Genomic DNA, 18,955 nt, shown 5'->3' with positions numbered 1-18,955 from the left:
GCATATGCCAGACTTTGGGGGGGGAAAGAAATAATGGGTCTAAAAATAGAGGAGACAATGGGATTTAGGGAGGAAAGGAACAGAAAGGGAAAGAAGTTGGACACAAGAGATGGTGTGGAGGGGGGATAGAGATACTGGATAGGAGGGTAGTTGGAAAAAGAAAGGGAGAGATGGTGGACCCTGGGGTGATGGGGAAAGAAGGAGAGATGCTGGATGAAAGGGTAGTTAAGAAAAGGTGGTTCTGTGGATGGAGGCGGAAAAAAAAGAAAGATGCCAGACCTCTGGGGGAGGGAAGGGAAATGGAAGGGGAGGACAGAGATGGCAGATGGATGGTTAGCACAGAGAAAGAAGAAAGAAGAAGACCCTGGCAAGCAAGTTATCAGAAGACAACCAGAGCCTGGGACCAACAAGATTTGAATAATGACCAGACAACAAAAGGTAGAAAAACTAATTATATTTTCCATTTTGTGATTACAATATGTCAGATTTGAAACGTGTATCCTGCCAGATCTGGTATTAGACCGCAAACGTGAGCTAGGATTTAACAGAGAGAGGAAAAGTCTTTTTTGTTTGTTTATTTTGTTTACACCACAGCGCCAGTGTGGTTAGGAGAAGGCAAAGAGGGTGAAGAGGCTATAAAATAAACCCCCCAGGATGTTTGAAAAAAACACCCAATTGGGCAGGAAAATCAAATCGAATCGAAAAATCAATTCAATAGGCTGAATCGAATCGAATCGAAATTTTTTTCCTGAATCGGGCAGCACTACCCTCTACTATCAAGAAAACTGAACAAGCCAAGTTATTACAGAATTCTACATAGAAATATCATGCTAACAGTATACTGAAGTCACACATGACAGGAATAATGTTAGGGGAGTCCCTCCTGGTCAGAGAGCCCCAAGCCAGCTGGAAGCTAAAGAATCACTGCCTAGGCTTTACAGTCCCCAGTTATGTCTAGCACCAGTTCTAGCAGGATATATATTTCAAATCTGATATATTCTAATGACAAAATAAAAATAAAATTATTTTTTCTACTTTTTGTTGTCTCTGGTTTCTGCTTTCATCTTCTTTTCACTCTTTTCCTTCCAGCGTCTCCCCTGTCTCTTCAATCCAGCATCTGCCCGTTCCATCCACTGTCTGCCCTCTCCCCCTTCCATATGTATCTGACTTCTTTCTATGCCCCTCTCCCCTTTTTATATCATTCATTCCAGCTTCACTGTTTTCTTAATTTTTATCTCTCCTACACCAGATCTAGCATCTTTATCCCTCTCTCATTTCTCTGTTGACCCCCTTTCCAGCATCAATCTCTCTCTATTTTCTCATTCCTCTGTCTCTCCCATTTCTCTGCTGACCCCTTTTCCAGCATCAATCTCTCTCTACTTTCTCATTCCTCTGTCTCTCCCCTTTCCCTCATCTGATCTCTCCCTTCCATCCTGACCCCCCTTCCCCTCCTGTAATCTCCCTGCCAACTGTTTCCTTCCTTTTTTCCTTCTCCCTTCCCTCCTCCCCCTATCCAACAGTAACTCTCTTCCCATCCCTTTCCCTCCTCCCCTCCCAGCAGCATTTCTCCTTCTACCTCCCTCCAGGTCTAGTAGCAGCTCTCCCTTTATCCAGCACCTTTCCAGCCTCCAACAGTAGCTTCCTCTCCTTCCAGCAGCTCTGAGTTCTTGCCTGCAGCAGTGATTTCCTTAGGCAACCTTGGGTCCATTGCCACCTCTGAGGAAAGGGGAAGTTGCCGAAGTGAATCACTGCCCTGGCAAGTACGAGAGCTGCTGGGAAGGGAGACAGCCACTGTCGAAGGCTCCCCATGATCTTGCTCCTGCGCGCTGTGGCAAGTCCGGCACTGCTTCCAACTTGCCCCATGGTAAAAGCAGGGAGAACAAGTTTTCAGGTGATAGTAAATTCCTTCAGAGGAATTTCCCTAGCTATGAGGCTGCCTATCCCAGTACAGAAACCTTAGAGGCCAGCTCTGTGCAGAATGAGAGAAGCGGCTCTGCAAAAGGAGCCTATTTCAGGCAAAGAATAAAACCTTTTAAAACTGCCTTTAAGCAGCATATGTTCCCTGACCACTATTTTCATTATGGCCAAAGGGGGAGCCAAAGGCAGTACTGGCCCATTCCCATACCTCAGAGCCTGGGGTATGGCTTGCCACAATATAAGCCAGAGCCTCAGACAGGGAAAGGGGAGGCTCAGGAAGGTGGATGGAAACCAGCCCAGCAGAATGTGCCAGAGGAGTGGACCAGAAGGTAGAACAGAGCTCAGCCCAGATCCAGTCCTGGTGAGGAGTTGATGGAACTGGAGAAACTGGATTCCCCACTCAGTCAAGCTGGCCTACTCCTGAGGAATGTATGGAAGTGTGTGAGACAGTACCTGCGCAAGGTGAGCTGAATGAAGATATTGACATTAGCTGAATGAATCCTGCTTATTGTTTTCTTTTTCTTTTTGGAGAAGGGATTCTTTTTCTCTTTTTGCTTGCCTCATTGCAAAGGAATAGTGCAGGAAACCTTTATTACTCTCACCTGAGAGCAATCATCTTGAACTGTGTTTTGTTTCATGGATGGTTTTTTTTTCTTTTCTATTTGGCAGGGACTAATTGAAAGACTTTACTGAATTGAGAAACCTATGCTGCACCATACACACACAGTGTGAACTTAGTTAAGCAATACTTTAATATAGCAGTGCTGATAAATGAACCAGTGAAGGAGTGTTTGTATTTGAAACTTACTCAAGATTATTTTTCTCCTCTCTTGTGAGCTGCCTGATATCCTGGAAACAAGGCCTAAGCAGAATCTGGGCGTGACATCCAACCAGGCTGAAGAAAGCCAAAGATCCACTGAATGCAAGCAGGCAGCCATTATCCATACCTGCCTATTGTTTTAGTGTTTGTTTCAAGTGCTGCATTATTTTACTCTTGTGCACTGCATATTTTCTGTTATACCTTTTTGCTCTGTTTTGGAGATTGATTTTGTCTTGCTGGAAAACTTGTTTGTTTTACAAAGACTGCATAATAAAAGACTACTTTTGTTTTCAACAATTAAACCTTGCCTTAGTGACTTCTGTGAGCTTTTCTGGGTGGTCTGTAAAGGTACTTTGGCAAACCTTATTAGCCAGCACTGCCTGTAGGGCAACGGTCTCAAATACGCGGCCCACGGGCCGCATGCGGCTCTCCAGGTGCTATTTTGCGGCCCGCAGCCTGGACGTGATGATCAACTGCTATCTTGCTGCAATTGATTGTTCTGGTGAAAGCTGCAGCCGGCGGCGGCTCCTGGTGCCATCCACACCAGCATTTCTCTTCCCCCTTCCCTTGTGGAGCAGCAGCGTGTCTGGCCGGCTCCCTTGCTCAGTCGATTGTTCCGTTCAAAGCCGCGGATGGCGGCTCCTCGCGCTATCCACTCCTGCATCGGAAGCCTCTCTGACGTCACATCAGAGAGGCTTCAGACGCAGGCGCGGTACTCGCGAGGAGCCACCTCCTGCGGCTTTGAACGGAACAATCGACTGAGCAAGGGAGCCAGCCAGACATGCTGCTGCTCCACAAGGAAGGGAACGGAAGGGGAGGGGAAAGAGAAATGCTTCTGCTGCATAGGAAAGGGGAACCCTAGGGAAATGCTGCTGCTGCTGCACAGGGAAAGGGAGAGGGAGGGAAGGGGGAAGAGAAATGCTGCTGCTGCACCACAGGGAAGGGGAGGGAAAGGGGAAGAGAAATGCTTCTGCTGCACAGGAAAGGGGGAAGGGAAATGCTGCTTCTGATGCTGCTGCACCCAAATTGGGGAAAGAGAGGGAAGGAAGGAGAAGAAAGACAAGGGAGAGGAGAGGAACAAGAGATGCCAAGTTCATGGGAGGAAGGGAAGGAAAGGAGATACCAGACCATGGAGGGGGAGGGAGAGATGCCAGGGCATGGGGGAGGGAAGGAGACAGATGCCAGACCAGGGGAAAGGAGGGAGGGAGAGAAAGGAAGGAAAGAGATGTCAGACCATGGAAATAGGGATGGAAGAAGAGAGAGATAGAAGGGAAGATAAGACATGGAAACGTAGATTTTGAAGAGAGCAGAAAAATTGAATATTAAGTTAATGCCAAAGATGGATGCAAGGCAGAAAGTGAAGATGGAGAGAAAAACAGTTAAAGGACAAGAAGGCCCTGGAAACATAGTTAAAAGCACAGAAAAATAAAGTCACCAGACAACAAAAGCTGGTGTCAAATGTGTCAGAACTGACACATTTCAATCACTATTTTCAATATAGTGATTGAAATGTGTCAGTTTTGAGAAAAAAAGATATTAAACTTTAAATGTGAGGGCTGCAGAAAAAATAGAGTACTTGGAGGGCCACAGAAAAAATAGTTAATGTCTTATTAAAGAAATGACAATTTTGCATAAGGTAAAACTCTATAGTTTATATATCTTTCCTTTTAACTGTTAATGGAAAGTTTTATAAACTATAAAGAGTTTTACCTCATGCAAAGTTGTAATTTCTTTAATAAGACATTAACTATTTTTTTCTGCAGCCCTCCAAGTACCTACAAATCCAAAATGTGGCCCCGCAAAGTGTTTTGAGTTTGAGACCACTGCTGTAGGGCCTTCTCCCTATTGAAAGGCAGGCCTAGTATTGAGTGCCGCCTGGTGGTTGGTCACCGCTCTGGTCTTAGTAGGGACGGCCAGGCGACAGCGCCCTGCACATTCGCGGACCCCCCCCCCCCCCAAAGCCAGCACAAACAGCGTTGCACCGCAGGCCCTGCTGCCCAAGACGAGCCCGAGGCTCCTACCAACCGCCCTGCCCTCGAGTCTCCAAGAGTGAGTGGCCCGCATACAGGAAAGCTCAGGGCCAGTGCCGCACCACTCGCTCACCCGTTGATGCTGTCAACAACCCGGTGGCAGCCAGTGAACACGGCACGATCCTGCAGCCACATGGGCTCAACCCGCTGCACTCTCAGCCCAGACGCTGTCGATGGCCCCAATCCACACGCTGACCCCACGTACGCTGACCATCTCCCTTGTATCTGCAGCTCTCTCCCTTCCACCTGCACCTTCCCTGAGGCCCTCTTCAGCGACTTGGCAGGGGCAGCGATCGAGACAGGCTGCCGACGTTGGGACCTTCCCTCTCTGAGTCCCGCCTATTTTGTTTCAACTTCCTGTTTCTGCATAGGCGAGACTCACAGAGGGAATGCCCCGACGTTGGCAGCCTGTCTTGATCACCCGAGGCTGGGGTGGAACAGCAAATTTCCGCCAACACCACCAGGGCAGGAAATTTAACCGCGTCAACCCTGCATGGACCGGCAGAAATTTTCTGTGGACCGGCGGTTGAAGAACAATGTTCTAAATGATGATTTATTGGAAAAACTCCACAATAAAAATTAAAATACATATATAAAAAACAGTGCATATGTGTTAAATCCTGCTAATCTGTGTTTCTCAAGTAAATTATAACTAGCGGTGGAACACAATATGTATTAACAGGTATGAACTATATATAGCAAAAAGACCTAAGATTTCAAAAAATTTTATTGCTAAATGGTCAGCTTTGAAGAATTACTTGACCACCAATATTAACTATACCTTTTTCTTAACGGCACTTCTCATGCAATATTCTTTGATGTTTGCTTTTTGATTTATATGTAAATTACATTGCAACTTCATGTTACCATTTGTCATATAAGCTCTGTTATATTACCGTATATACTTGAATATGAGTTGATCTGAGTATAAGACGAGGTACCCTTTTCCCCCCAAAGAGGAGGAAAAAAGGTTGACTTGAATATAAGCTGGGGGTTAATATTCATATGCCCTGCCCGCCCCAGGCTCTGCACCAAGCCCCCCCTCCCTTCCTGCCACCCTGTCCTCCCTCCCTCCCTGCCAGGCTCTATACCCAGTCCCCCCTCTCTCCTGATGTCCTGCAGGCCTCCACAAGGCCTGCGTATGAACTGGTGGGCCGGGACAGGTTGGATCCCTCCTGTTTTCTGTCCTGGCTGACTGATAATTTTTTTTATCTCCCTCCCATCTCCCCTGTATATCTTTTGGAATCCCTGGTGATCCAGCAGTGTACAGGGTAGGAGCAAGCTTTCCATGCTCCTGCTTGGCGCTGAGCTACTCCCTGAATGTCTGCCGCAAGTTCTCACAAGTCCTGCGAGAGAGGCCTGCAACAAATCTGGGATGGGGGTGAGTGGACGCTGACCCGAATATAAGCTGAGACCCCCATTTTGGGGGCATTTTTGGCCCCAAAATCTTGGCTTATATTTGAGTATATACGGTATATTTTGTATGTATACTTTAAAGTTGAATAAACAAAACTAAGGCCCTCCTTTTATTAAGCTACATTAGGGTTTTTTATTGCAGGTCACTGCGGTAAAAGCTCCAATGCTCATAGGAATTCTATGAGTGTTGGAACTTTTACCACAACAGCCTGCGATTAAAAAACCCTAACACAGCTTGAAAAAAGGGGGCTTAAGAGTTAAAAAGGAATATTCCAGTTTTAAGATTTTAAGCATATAAACATTTAAAATTTCTTACAGTTAAAAAATGTTTGGTGCAAATTCCATGTGTCATTTCACTTTCAAAACCAGGCTCATTGGCTCTGCCATGCCATACTCTTCGTTCCGTTATTTTTGGTCGTCTAACAACTAGATACTTTTCAACCAATGATGGAGTAAAAGTCTGTAAGTCATGGAGACAGGAGAAAAAAAAACAAAACACAAACATTACAAGAAATACCACATTGTGTTTTATTTAAGCAACACTGTGGGAGGTGTCTTTTACTAAAGCGTTCTAGCCAGTTTAGCTCATGCTAAATGCTAACGTATCCATAGAATATAATGGGTGCATTAGCATTTAGTGCGGGCTAAATAGGCTAGCGCGCCTTAATAAAAGACCCCCTATATCCCTTTCCCAGAAATATGTTCCCGAAACATGATTTTCTTGTATATACGATTCATAATTATATATTTTTTAATACAGTCAAACTTCGGTTTGCGAGTAATGCAGTTTGCGAGTGTTTTGCAAGAGGAGCAAAACACTCTTGCAAATCTTGTCTCGCAAATTGAGTGTTGACTCAATTTGTGAGCCCGCCCAAACCCTTACCGTGATCCGGCACCGGCACGCAGCACCAACCCACAGGACGTGCCGGTGCCGAAGGAGCCTACCGCCTGCTGCCTGCCAGTGATCTCTGCTGGGCCTTGAGCATCTGCACATGCTCAAGGCCTTCTGGCTCCCGCTCTCTCTGAGATTTTAATGAGATTCTTCGGTTTCTCTGAGAATCTCAATAGAATCTCGGGAGCCAGAAGGCCTTGAGCATGCGCAGATGTTCAAGGCCCAGCAGAGATCACCGGCAGGCAGCAGGCGGCAGGCTCCTTCGGCACCAGCACGTCCTGTGGGTTGGAGCTGTGTGCCGGTGCCTGATCGCAGTAAGGGTTTGGGAGGGTGGAGGGTGGCAATGCCAATTCTTGGGGGTGGGATGGAAGCACGCCAGTGTCCAGGGGGGGGGTCTTTTTGGGATGTGGAACAAATCGTCCGAGCTTCCATTGTTTTCTATGGGGAAATGTGCTTTCATATAAAAGTACTTTGGTTTACAAGCATGCTTCTGGAACGAATTATGCTCGCAAACCCAGGTTTCACTGTACAAGTATATTTTTCCATGGAAGAGAGTAATTTTCAAACTATCTGCAATTGGGAAAAGACCAAGAATACTTTTTTACTCATGGGCTCTCACTGAATATATGAAGTGCATTCAGCAAGAGTATGCACAAAAATCTGGAAATCCCATTGTTTTCATTTATATTTCTAAAATTCCTTTCCCAAATCATCTCCAGGTGAAACGCAACAGTAAATAAATCAAAACAATATTACGGGTACAAGGTCCTTTATCCAAAATGGCAAAATCCGAAAAGCTGCAAAAATTGAAATTTGATGAGAACCGGAAGTAGCCAATTTCCCTGACGTGACACACACTGAAACCAATGCAGGTCCATGTGTTACTCCTGTTCCCTGTGCAATTAAAGTCTAAGGGCTGGAAAAAATGGCAAAGAAAGCTGCAGATTCCACTAAGGGTGTTAATTTTATGGTCTTATGATCTGTCCTTTTTGATTTAACATTACAATTCCAAAATCTAAAAAGCTCTGAAAATTAAAATATGTCTGGTCCTAAGGATTTGGGATAATAATAATAATAATAACTTTATTTTGTATACCACCATACCCAGAGAGTTCTAGGCGGTTCACAGCAATTAATAATATTACAAAAGAAAATAACATTGGGAATTAAACATTTTTTGGAATGAACATGTCATTTAAGTTGACAAGAATTAACATTTTTTGGGGTGTACAGGTCAATGAAGTTGACAGAATATACAATGAAGTACAATTGGAATATACAAGCGTGTACAATAGGAGGGAAAAATACCGGTCCATGAAGTTAGTTGGTTTGGAGGGTACATTAGGAGGGGAAGGTGGAGGTTCATGTGTATTGAAGGGAGTAGAAGGAGCGAGTGGGAGTGTTAGGGATTCTGTCCATGGAATAAGTGAGTTTTGAGTTTTTTTTCTGAAGTCCAGGTAAGTGGGGGCATCAAGTATAATTTGGGCAAGCCATGAGTTTAGTTTGGCTGCCTGGAAGGAGAAGGTTTTGTCGACGAATCGTTTGAGTTGACATAATTTTAGGGAGGGGAAGGCGAATAGATGAATTCTGCGAGAGTTCTTATTGTTGTGATCTAATTTAAAGTGGGGGATGAGGTAGCTTGGGGATAGACCAAACACCATTTTGTAGCTGAGGCATGCGAACTTGAACAGTACTCTGGATTCGAATGGTAGCCAGTGCAGTTTATGGTAGTAAGGGGTGATATGTTCCCATTTGTTTAGGCCAAATATAAGGCGGACGGCCGTGTTCTGAATCAGTTTTAGTAACATAACATAGTAACATAGTAGATGACGGCAGATAAAGACCCGAATGGTCCATCCAGTCTGCCCAACCTGATTCAATTTAAATTTTTTTTTTTTTTTTCCTTCTTAGCTATTTCTGGGCGAGAATCCAAAGCTCTACCCGGTACTGTGCCTGAGTTCCAACTGCCAAAATCTCCGTCAAGACCCACTCCAGCCCATCTACACCCTCCCAGCCATTGAAGCCCTCCCCAGCCCATCCTCCACCAAACGGCCATACACAGACACAGACCGTGCAAGTCTGCCCAGTTACTGGCCTAGTTCAATATTTAATATTATTTTCTGATTCTAAATCCTCTGTGTTCATCCCACGCTTCTTTGAACTCAGTCACAGTTTTTACTCTCCACCACCTCTCTCGGGAGCGCATTCCAGGCATCCACCACCCTCTCCGTAAAGTAGAATTTCCTAACATTGCCCCTGAATCTACCACCCCTCAACCTCAAATTATGTCCTCTGGTTTTACCATTTTCCTTTCTCTGGAAAAGATTTTGTTCTACGTTAATACCCTTTAAGTATTTGAACGTCTGAATCATATCTCCCCTGTCTCTCCTTTCCTCTAGGGTATACATATTCAGGTCTTCCAGTCTCTCCTCATACGTCTTCTGGCGCAAGCCTCCTATCATTTTCGTCGCCCTCCTCTGGACCGCCTCAAGTCTTCTTACGTCTTTCGCCAGATACGGTCTCCAAAACTGAACACAATACTCCAAGTGGGGCCTCACCAATGACCTGTACAGGGGCATCAACACCTTCTTCCTTCTACTGACTACGCCTCTCTTTATACAGCCCAGAATCCTTCTGGCAGCAGCCACTGCCTTATCACACTGTTTTTTCACCTTTAGATCTTCGGACACTATCACCCCAAGGTCCCTCTCTCCGTCCGTGCATATCAGCTTCTCTCCTCCCAGCATATACGGTTCCTTCCTATTATTAATCCCCAAATGCATTACTCTGCATTTCTTTGCATTGAATTTTAGTTGCCAGGCATTAGACCATTCCTCTAACTTTTGCAGATCCTTTTTCATATTTTCCACTCCCTCTTCGGTGTCTACTCTGTTACAAATCTTGGTATCATCTGCAAAAAGGCACACTTTTCCTTCTAGCCCTTCAGCAATGTCACTTACATACATATTGAACAGGATTGGCCCCAGCACCGAACCCTGAGGGACTCCACTAGTCACCTTTCCTTCCTTCGAGCGACTTCCATTAACCACCACCCTCTGGCGTCTGTCCGATAGCCAGTTTCTGACCCAGTTCACCACTTTGGGTCCTAACTTCAGCCCTTCAAGTTTGTTCAACAGCCTCCTATGAGGAACTGTATCAAAGGCTTTGCTGAAATCCAAGTAAATTACATCTAGCATATGTCCTTGATCCAGCTCTCTGGTCACCCAATCAAAAAATTCAATCAGGTTCGTTTGGCACGATTTACCTTTTGTAAAGCCATGTTGCCTCGGATCCTGTAACCCATTAGATTCAAGGAAATACACTATCCTTTCTTTCAGCAACACTTCCATTATTTTTCCAACAACTGAAGTGAGGCTCACCGGCCTGTAGTTTCCTGCTTCATCCCTGTGACCACTTTTATGAATAGGGACCACATCCGCTCTCCTCCAATCCCCAGGAATCACTCCCGTCTCCAGAGATTTGTTGAACAAGTCTTTAATAGGACTCGCCAGAACCTCTCTGAGTTCCCTTAGTATCCTGGGATGGATCCCGTCTGGTCCCATCGCTTTGTCCACCTTCAGTTTTTCAAGTTGCTCATAAACACCCTCCTCCGTGAACGGCGCAGAATCTACTCCATTTTCTCGTGTAACTTTGCCGGACAATCTCGGTCCTTCTCCAGGATTTTCTTCTGTGAACACAGAACAGAAGTATTTGTTTAGCACATTTGCTTTCTCCTCATCACTCTCCACATATTTGTTCCCAGCATCTTTTAGCCTAGCAATTCCATTTTTTATCTTCCTCCTTTCACTAATATATCTGAAAAAATTTTTATCTCCCTTTTTTACATTTTTAGCCATTTGTTCTTCCGCCTGTGCCTTCGCTAAACGTATCTCTGGTGGTTTTCTTCATGGAGCCTAGGTAAATGATGTTGCAATAATCGAGGATGCTGAGAATGGAGGATTGTACTAACAGTCGGAATGAGTTGTCATCAAAGTATTTTTTTATGGTGCGGAGTTTCCAGAGCGCCGAGAAGCTTTTCCTGACGGTAAGATCAGTGTGCTTCTCAAGGAAAAGGTGTTTGTCTAGGGTGACTCCTAGTATTTTTAGGGTTTGTTCTAGGGGGAAGTCCGATCCATTCACTTGAATTGAGGTATCTTTGATTTTATCGTTGGGGGAGGCCAGGAAGAATTTAGTTTTGTCAGCGTTTAGTTTTAATCTATAGGATAGCATCCAGAGTTCTATCTGCCTGAGTAGGTGTGATATAGAGTTAAGCAGCTCCAGGGTGAAACTGGTTAGTGGGATGATTATTGTGATGTCGTCTGCGTAAATGAAGAATTTGAGCTTGAAGCTGTGCAGGAGGTTTCCCAGGGAGACGAGATAAATGTTGAATAGTGTGGGGGATAGTGGTGAGCCCTGGGGAACACCACAAGAATTGTCCCAACTGTGGGAGAAAGAGTCGTTCTTGATCACTCTGTAAGATCTATTTTTTAGAAACCCGTTGAACCAGCTGAGAACCTGTCCGGAGATGCCGATGTGCGCAAGGGAGTTTAGGAGAGTGGTGTGGTCGACTAGGTCGAAAGCACTGCTTAGGTCAAGTTGCAAGATTAGGGCGCTGGAACCCTGGCTGAAGAGTGAGTGCAGATAGTCGAGTAGAGAGGCTATGATGGTTTCGGTGCTGTGGCCAGAGCGAAAGCCTGGTTGCTTGTCGTGTAAGATGTCGAATTTGTCCAGGTACCTGTATTACCTGTATTAATAACAGTAAATTCAAGCTTTGACAAAGAACCACTGAAAACAAATAACATGAACCACATTAAAAAAAAAAACAAGACAAAATCCAGATAATTAATCATAAAATTTGAATAACTTTAATTTGTTAAAAACAAGTAAATTTAAAAGCAATTGCAGCTCATTCAGCAGTAAAACATTTTCACCTAAACACATTCAGAGTTCATTAGATTAAAACGCTGATATTATTTTATTTCGTGAACTCTTCAACCTTAATTATTAAAAACAGCTGAAAAAATCCAAGTCATCTGTCCCTTTAAGAGCTAAAGAAGGTCATTGCATAATTCTAATGGTAGCTCTACATAGCATATAGGGGTGATTGCTGAAAAAGCAATTACTTTCCGTAACAGGTGTTATCCAGGGACAGCAGGCAGATATTCTCACATATGGGTGTCGTTACCGACGGAGCCCCGGTACAGACCATTTTAAAAGTGCATCGCCACTTTAAGATCTTAGAAAGTTCGCGATAGCCCGAACCGTGCATACGCGAGTGCCTTCCCGCCTGACGTAGGGTGCGTGGTCCCTCAGTTAAGATAAGCCAGCTAAGAAGCCAATCCGGGGAGGTGGGCGGGTTGTGAGAATATCTGCTGCTATCCCTGGATAACATCTGTTACGGTAAGTAATTGTGTTTTATCCCAGGGCAAGAAGGCAGCACATTCTTACATATGGGTGACCTCCAAGTGAACAGAAATGGGATGGTGGGAGTGTTGGCCTTAAGAAAATGAATTTGTTTAAAACACAGAGAGGGGCATAATCGAAAGGGAAGTCTAAGTCCGTTTATGTCCAACTCACAAGTCATCCAAAGTAAAATACAGCCTAGGATACATTTTCGAAAAATACGTCCAAAATTTTTTTACTTTCGAAAATCGTCTAATTATACGTCCTGCAGATCTGATTGTCCAAGTCGCTAAATTGTCCATCTTTATACTACATTTTCGTCTAACATTTCGTCCAAGTCCAAAACGCCTAGAACAAGGCCTGTTGGACGTGGGAGGGGTCTGCATAGTGATAGTCTGAACACCCAGACATGCCACCTAAATAATGGGGTACCTTACAGGGCACTGCTGTGAACTTCACAAAAAGGGTGCCATGTTTTCTCCTCACTACAGCTCCCTTATAGGTCATGGTGAGCCCCCAAACCACCTCCATAATCCCCTAGACCAGCGATGGCGAACCTGTGGCACGCAAAGGCCTTGCAGCTGGCACGCGGGAAGGTCCGCAATTAAGATATGCGGCGCAGCGGGAGGCGAGTGTGCCTGTGTCTGCTTTGCAGCTCAACTGGCAACAAGTCCAGACTGGCCATTGGGAGGACCGGGCATTGTCCCGGTGGGCCGTGGCCCATTCTCCTGTGCTGGATGCAGTCCTGTGAGTGGATGTTTAGCCTGTCTGTCTTCCCCTTAGTATCCTATGAGCCAGGCAGTGTGTGAGGGGGAAGTGGGGGGAGGAAGAGAAGCTTCACACTGAGTCTGTCACAGGAACTCAGTGAGGCTGTAGTGTGACTCCACATGTGACATCTGTAATCAGGAACAGTTCCTAGTGCTCCCATGCTAGAGAGGTGAGGATATGGATCTTCTCTCCCCCCCCACCCCCATGTCTCATCTTTTCTCTCTCCCCTCCCCCATGTCACATCTTCTTGTGTGTTGGCTGTTGCACTCCTTACTTATTAGTGGCTGGCCGTGCCTCTCAAGTGTGCTTCTGCATTTTAGCCCTGCCCCTGGACTTCAATGGGCGGGGCCTGCGTGAGGTCATGTGATTGGGCTGCTCAACCTAAAATGCCCGGGCCTATTTTTTGTCCCAGTCCGGCCCTGCCTGGTAATGTGTTCCTCGTGGCTGCCTGAACCGCCGCGGGGCTGTGAGAAACAAAGTCTCACTCCCCGCCTCCGCCTCTGAACCCACCCAGGTACTCGCCTACAGCACCGAGCGTTCTTCTGTCACGCCCTCCCACCCTGGCGGGAGACTTGAGAACAGAAGACGCAATCTGCATTCTACATCATTTATTATTAGGTAAACTTCTACTTTGCCCTACCTGTGCTGCCTAAGTTTAATTGGACCAATAATACTAATGTTAATTATAAACTTGCCTGGGCTCCTTTTTAAAAACCTATTTAATTATCTGGCTATTTGTCTAGGTGTCCAGGTTAGGGTTGCACAAGTCCGGTTTTCACCCGGACAGTATATTTTTTGACCAAAACGGATGTCTACAATTAGTAAAATTCCCCAATCACATATTTTTTTATGGGGACGGATTTGTATACAGCACTTCATTAGATTTTTTTTATTATACAAATTTTATCTTTTTGTAGACTTGAAGTCTTGAACAAAGAAAATGAGTACAGCAAAAAAAGCAAAAACAGATAGTGGAAGACCATTCCAAGAGGCCTGGACAGAGACATATGGAGTGATTGAACGCAGTGGGAAAGCATTGTGTATTATGTGTAATGAAAGTGTTGTGTCTCGCACATCAAGTGTCAAACGTCACTTTGAGACCAACCATAACAGTGTTGCTGAACTTGGTTTAGCTCAAAGAAAAGAGTTCCTTGTAGGAAAATTAAAGAAATATCACTCCCAGTCTCTTAGTTTTAGCAACTATCTTTCAAAAATTAATCATCTCACAGTTGCCAGCTTTCAAATTTCACTGTGCATGGCAAAATATGGTAAGCCCCTCTCTGATGGAGATTTTATCAAAAAGGCAATTTTGGCTGGGAGTAATTCACTCTTCCATGATTTCCAAAACAAGGATAAAATTGTGCAGCGCATCTCTGAGATGCCGCTAAGCAGAAATACTGCAAAAGATAGGGTTCTGCGAATGGCTGATGATGTTAGTCAACAGCTTACTTGCGACTTACAAAAAGCACCCTCCTACTCCATGTGCTTGGATGAAAGTACAAATATTACTAACCATGCAAGACTAGCACTCATTTTGCGTTATGCTACTGGTGACATCATGAGAGAAGAGCTGGTAAAACTGCTGTCTTTGCCTGGAAGAACACAAGGGATAGATATCCACAATGCTGTGATGGAGGCTTTTTCATCACTAGACATAAGTCCAGAAAAAGTGGTTTCAGTTACTAGCGATGGAGCACCTAGCATGGTGGGGACAACATCAGGATTCATTCATTTCTTTGCTAAGGAAGCAAAACATCCACTGATTCAATTTCACTGCATAATACATCAAGAGGCTCTCTGCGCCAAAGAAAGCAGCAAAAAACTTGATGATGTCCTCAAAGATGTAACAAAAATGGTGAACTTCATCATGGCGCATGCTCTTAATTTTCGACAATTTCAAGCCTTTCTTGATGAGGTTCAGGCACAATATAACACTTTACTGATGTACAATAATGTCCGGTGGCTGAGCAGAGGACGAGTGTTAGAGAGATTTGTGGCTTGCTTGGAAGAAGTTAGGCTATTTATGAACGAAAAGGGGGAAGACTATCCTCAACTCACCAACATGGCCTGGCTTACCAACCTCATGTTCTTTACAGATTTTACTAACCACTTTAATGTACTAAACAAAAAATTACAAGGCATGGGAAAAACAGCAGAAAGCATGTTTAGTGACATCAAAGCTTTTGAGAGAAAATTGCATGTTTTTGAAAAAGACCTTGAGAGTGGACAGCTAAAATATTTTCCCAACCTAAAAATACATTTGGATAATTCTACAACATTTGTGGACAGTCATAAAAAACACCAGGAAATCCACAAAGCATATTCCACCATTGTAGCCGAAGCAAAGGAGAATTTTAGTAAAAGATTTTCTCAGTTCCGTAAGATGGAGACAACCCTTTCATTTATAACTTCCCCAGAAAAGTCCACATTTGAAGATCTTGATCTTTCCTGCTTACAGTGGTTGGATATTCAAAATTTGGAAATGGAGCTACTGGAATTTCAAGAATGCTCTATCTGGAAAAGTAAATTCAATGACCTGCGTGCGGCTCTTGAGTGTGAAAGGGTGACAAATGAAATCAATGCTAGCAGTTCTGAAAATGAAATCCTAAATGCGTGGAATTCTCTGCCAGACAATTTTAAGTCCATGAAAGCACTTGGGATTGCTCTTCTTACTTTGTTTGGGTCATCCTATGCTTGTGAGCAGCTGTTTTCGGCTTTGAATCATATAAAATCTGATGCTAGAAACAGATTAACGGATGACATGAGTGCTGCATGTGTTGCTCTGAAATCAACGCACTATGAGCCAAGGATTGACAAGTTATCAGCATGCATGCAACAACAAAAATCACATTAATTTTTTTCAGAGCATGCCCAATGCATATGTTTACATGAAGCAGTGTTTTCAGTTTGCAGTTAAGACACTTTCTAAGTTATTTAAATATTATTTAAAGATGTTATTTAAAAAAGGGACTTTACATGGCCCTGTTGTATTCCAATCTGGAATTTCCAATAAAAACGGTTGGTTTAATTGAAAGCTCTTTTGTTTTCTTTACATCATATTATTAGAAATGTAATGATTTAACTATTTTCAAATTTGATTGTAAATTTTACAAAAAAACATGTATAGACTCTTTGGGAATACACACCGAGTCTTGACACAGTTAACAGTTTTAAGAAGTTTATCTTTTTTTTTTACTCAGGATACATTTGACATGTTATGTGAATAATACATTTAAAATATATTGTGTAACTGAATCAAATTCTTCCTAAATTCATTAAATTGAATGAAATCATTAAAACATTATAAATTGCCAATAAATTGAAATGAAAACCAAATGATTGTGAATCAAATTGATTCTCTGAAAATACAAAGATTCCAACCTTTAAAAATGATGTTACATAGTTCAGGCAACTTTATAAAGAGTTTTTAGATACTAAAATCTTGTTATTAAGGTTTAATTGACGTGCTGGCACTTTGAGGAAATTCTTTGGTTTTGTGCGGCAGTTTGGGCACTTGGGCTCAAAAAGGTTAGCCATCACGGCCCTAGACCCACTTATCTACCACCCCAATAGCCCTTATGACTGCAGGAGCCACTTATATGCCAGTAAAAAAGGGTTTGGGGGTGTATAGGGGAGTGCACATGTTTAAATATCAATGCAGTGATTACAGGGGCTTATAGGCATGGGTCCTCCTCTCCATGAGTCCCTAACCCACCCCCAAGATGACTTATGCTGCCTCTGTGCTGCACGACTAGGCTTTCTTATGCCAGGCGGCCAGGTGATGATGGTCTGGAGGATGAATTTTAAAGGTGGAATTAATATTTTTAGGGGGGGCGGGGTTCACTGGGGTAGTGTATGGGGGTCTGCTTTTTGTGTTTGCAGTGCTTATCTAGTGACTTTAGGTGGGTTTTGTGACTTAGACCATGTTTTACATGGTCTAAGTCACAACATCCAAGTTCCGTCGATCCCAGCCTGTATAACTTTTGGTTATACATGCTGTACGACTAAGACTAAGCCGGCCCACATCCCGCCCAACTCCCGCCCTCGACACTCATCCCGAAACACCCCGTTTTCTTTGGTCGTTCAGTGGCACTATGAAGGCCTAGGTCATTTAGAAAAACGTCCAAAACCCTTTTTTAGTATTGGCACTTGGACGTATTTGGGAAATGGTTTTTGGACGTTTTTCTTTTACGATTTTGAGCCCCAGAGTGGCCAAAGTGCCCATCTCATCTGGAGAAAGACTCCAGACAGTAGTGAGAAGTGAAGGTATGAACTGAGGACCAGGTGGCAGCTTTACAAATTTCCTCAATGGGAGTAGATCTGAGGAAAACCACAGAAACTGCCATAGCTCAAATTTTTTGAGATGTGACACTACTCTCCCATGCCAGTCCAGTCTGATCATAATAGAACGATAAGCAGGCAGCCAGCCAGCTGGGAATTGTTCTTATAGAAACAGGATGCCCCAACTTGTTTGTATCAAAGAGACAAAAAGTTGGGGAGATGTTCAATGTAGCTTTGCCGTGTCGATGTAATAGGCCAAAGCTTGTTTACAGTCCAAAGTGTGTAAGACGGTTGTTCCAGCATGAGAATAAGGCTTAGGAAAAAACACCGGTAGAACAATTGACTGATAGAGATGTAATTCAGTGACAACTTTTGGAAGAAACTTTGGATGTGTACGTAGAAAAAAGGTGCAGAGTTGTCTAATATCTCAAACTGCAGGATAAAATCCCAAAGAAGAGTATCCAAAATATGTTGCTACACTCCCAATGATCTATCACAGAATAAAAAAGTATTTCTTTAAATTATTATAAAACAGTGAGAATGCTGCTGTTTTTACACTCATGAGTGCTTCAGGCTTTGCCCCATACAGTCATATGAAAAAAATGAGCATACCCCATGAAATATTCAGTTCTTTCTTAAGAAATGTTCATATATCGATGTCAAATCTCTCTTTTTTTTAATCTCTGGAAAAGAAAGTGATGTAATTGCAGGTAAACAACAAAAATTTTCATTGATTTACTCATGAAACAAAAGATATCCACAAAAATGTGTATTCTAACTGAGGAATAAATTAGGACACCCTACACCCTAATAGCTGGTGTTACCCCCTTTGGCTGAAGTAACTGCAGTGAGACGCTTCTTGCAGCCATCTACCAGTCTGACATCGGTCTGAGGAAAGTTTGGCCCACTCCTCAATGCAGAATTATTTCAGTTGTAAGATGTTTGAAGGGTTTCATGCATGCACAGCCCGTTTCAAATCACCCCACAACATCTCAATAGGATGAAGATCAGGGCTTTGACTTGGCCACTCTATGACTCTCCATTTCTTAGTTAGTTTTCAGCCAGTCCTTGATGGATTTACTGGTATGTTTTAAGTCATTGTTGTGTTGCAGGGTCCAGTTCTGCTTTAGCTTTAATTTTCTTATAGATGGTCTGACATGTTCCTCAAGCACTCTCTGATACACAGTAGAATTCATGGTGGATTCTACGTATGTTGGTGAGCTGGCCAGGTCCTGCTGCAGCAAAGAACTAGACAACCAAATCGCCCATCTACTGACGGCATCCCTCGACTACAAGACTTTTAGAAAAGAAATAAAGGCCATACTCTTTAAGAAAACTCTGAAAAAAGAAATAATACCGCAAGTCTCAAACTCCACCTCTCACTAAAGCCAACTACCCCAAACAAATAACCTTACCCATTTCTTACTC

The 18,955-nt window shown here is 43.6% G+C and overlaps 1 protein-coding gene across 2 annotated transcripts in view; it reads right to left on the bottom strand.

Moving 5' to 3' along the window:
- Positions 1 to 18,955, bottom strand: part of EFHB (EF-hand domain family member B) — a 120,227-nt gene that overhangs the window by 80,199 nt on the left and 21,073 nt on the right. Inside the window, exon 3 of one of the 2 annotated variants that reach the window (XM_033930668.1) lies at positions 6,500 to 6,643. In XM_033930668.1, coding sequence (XP_033786559.1) covers positions 6,500 to 6,643 — 144 coding nt within the window. Of the gene's footprint in view, positions 1 to 6,499; positions 6,644 to 18,955 lie in introns of those variants that run through there. The other variant, XM_033930669.1, reaches the window with a different exon arrangement.

This window comes from Geotrypetes seraphini, chromosome 2, assembly GCF_902459505.1.
Source record: "Geotrypetes seraphini chromosome 2, aGeoSer1.1, whole genome shotgun sequence".
NCBI classification, from domain to species: domain Eukaryota; kingdom Metazoa; phylum Chordata; class Amphibia; order Gymnophiona; family Dermophiidae; genus Geotrypetes; species Geotrypetes seraphini.
The sequence above is the reverse complement of the archived record's forward strand: the minus strand, read 5'-3'. Positions and strand labels throughout refer to the sequence as shown.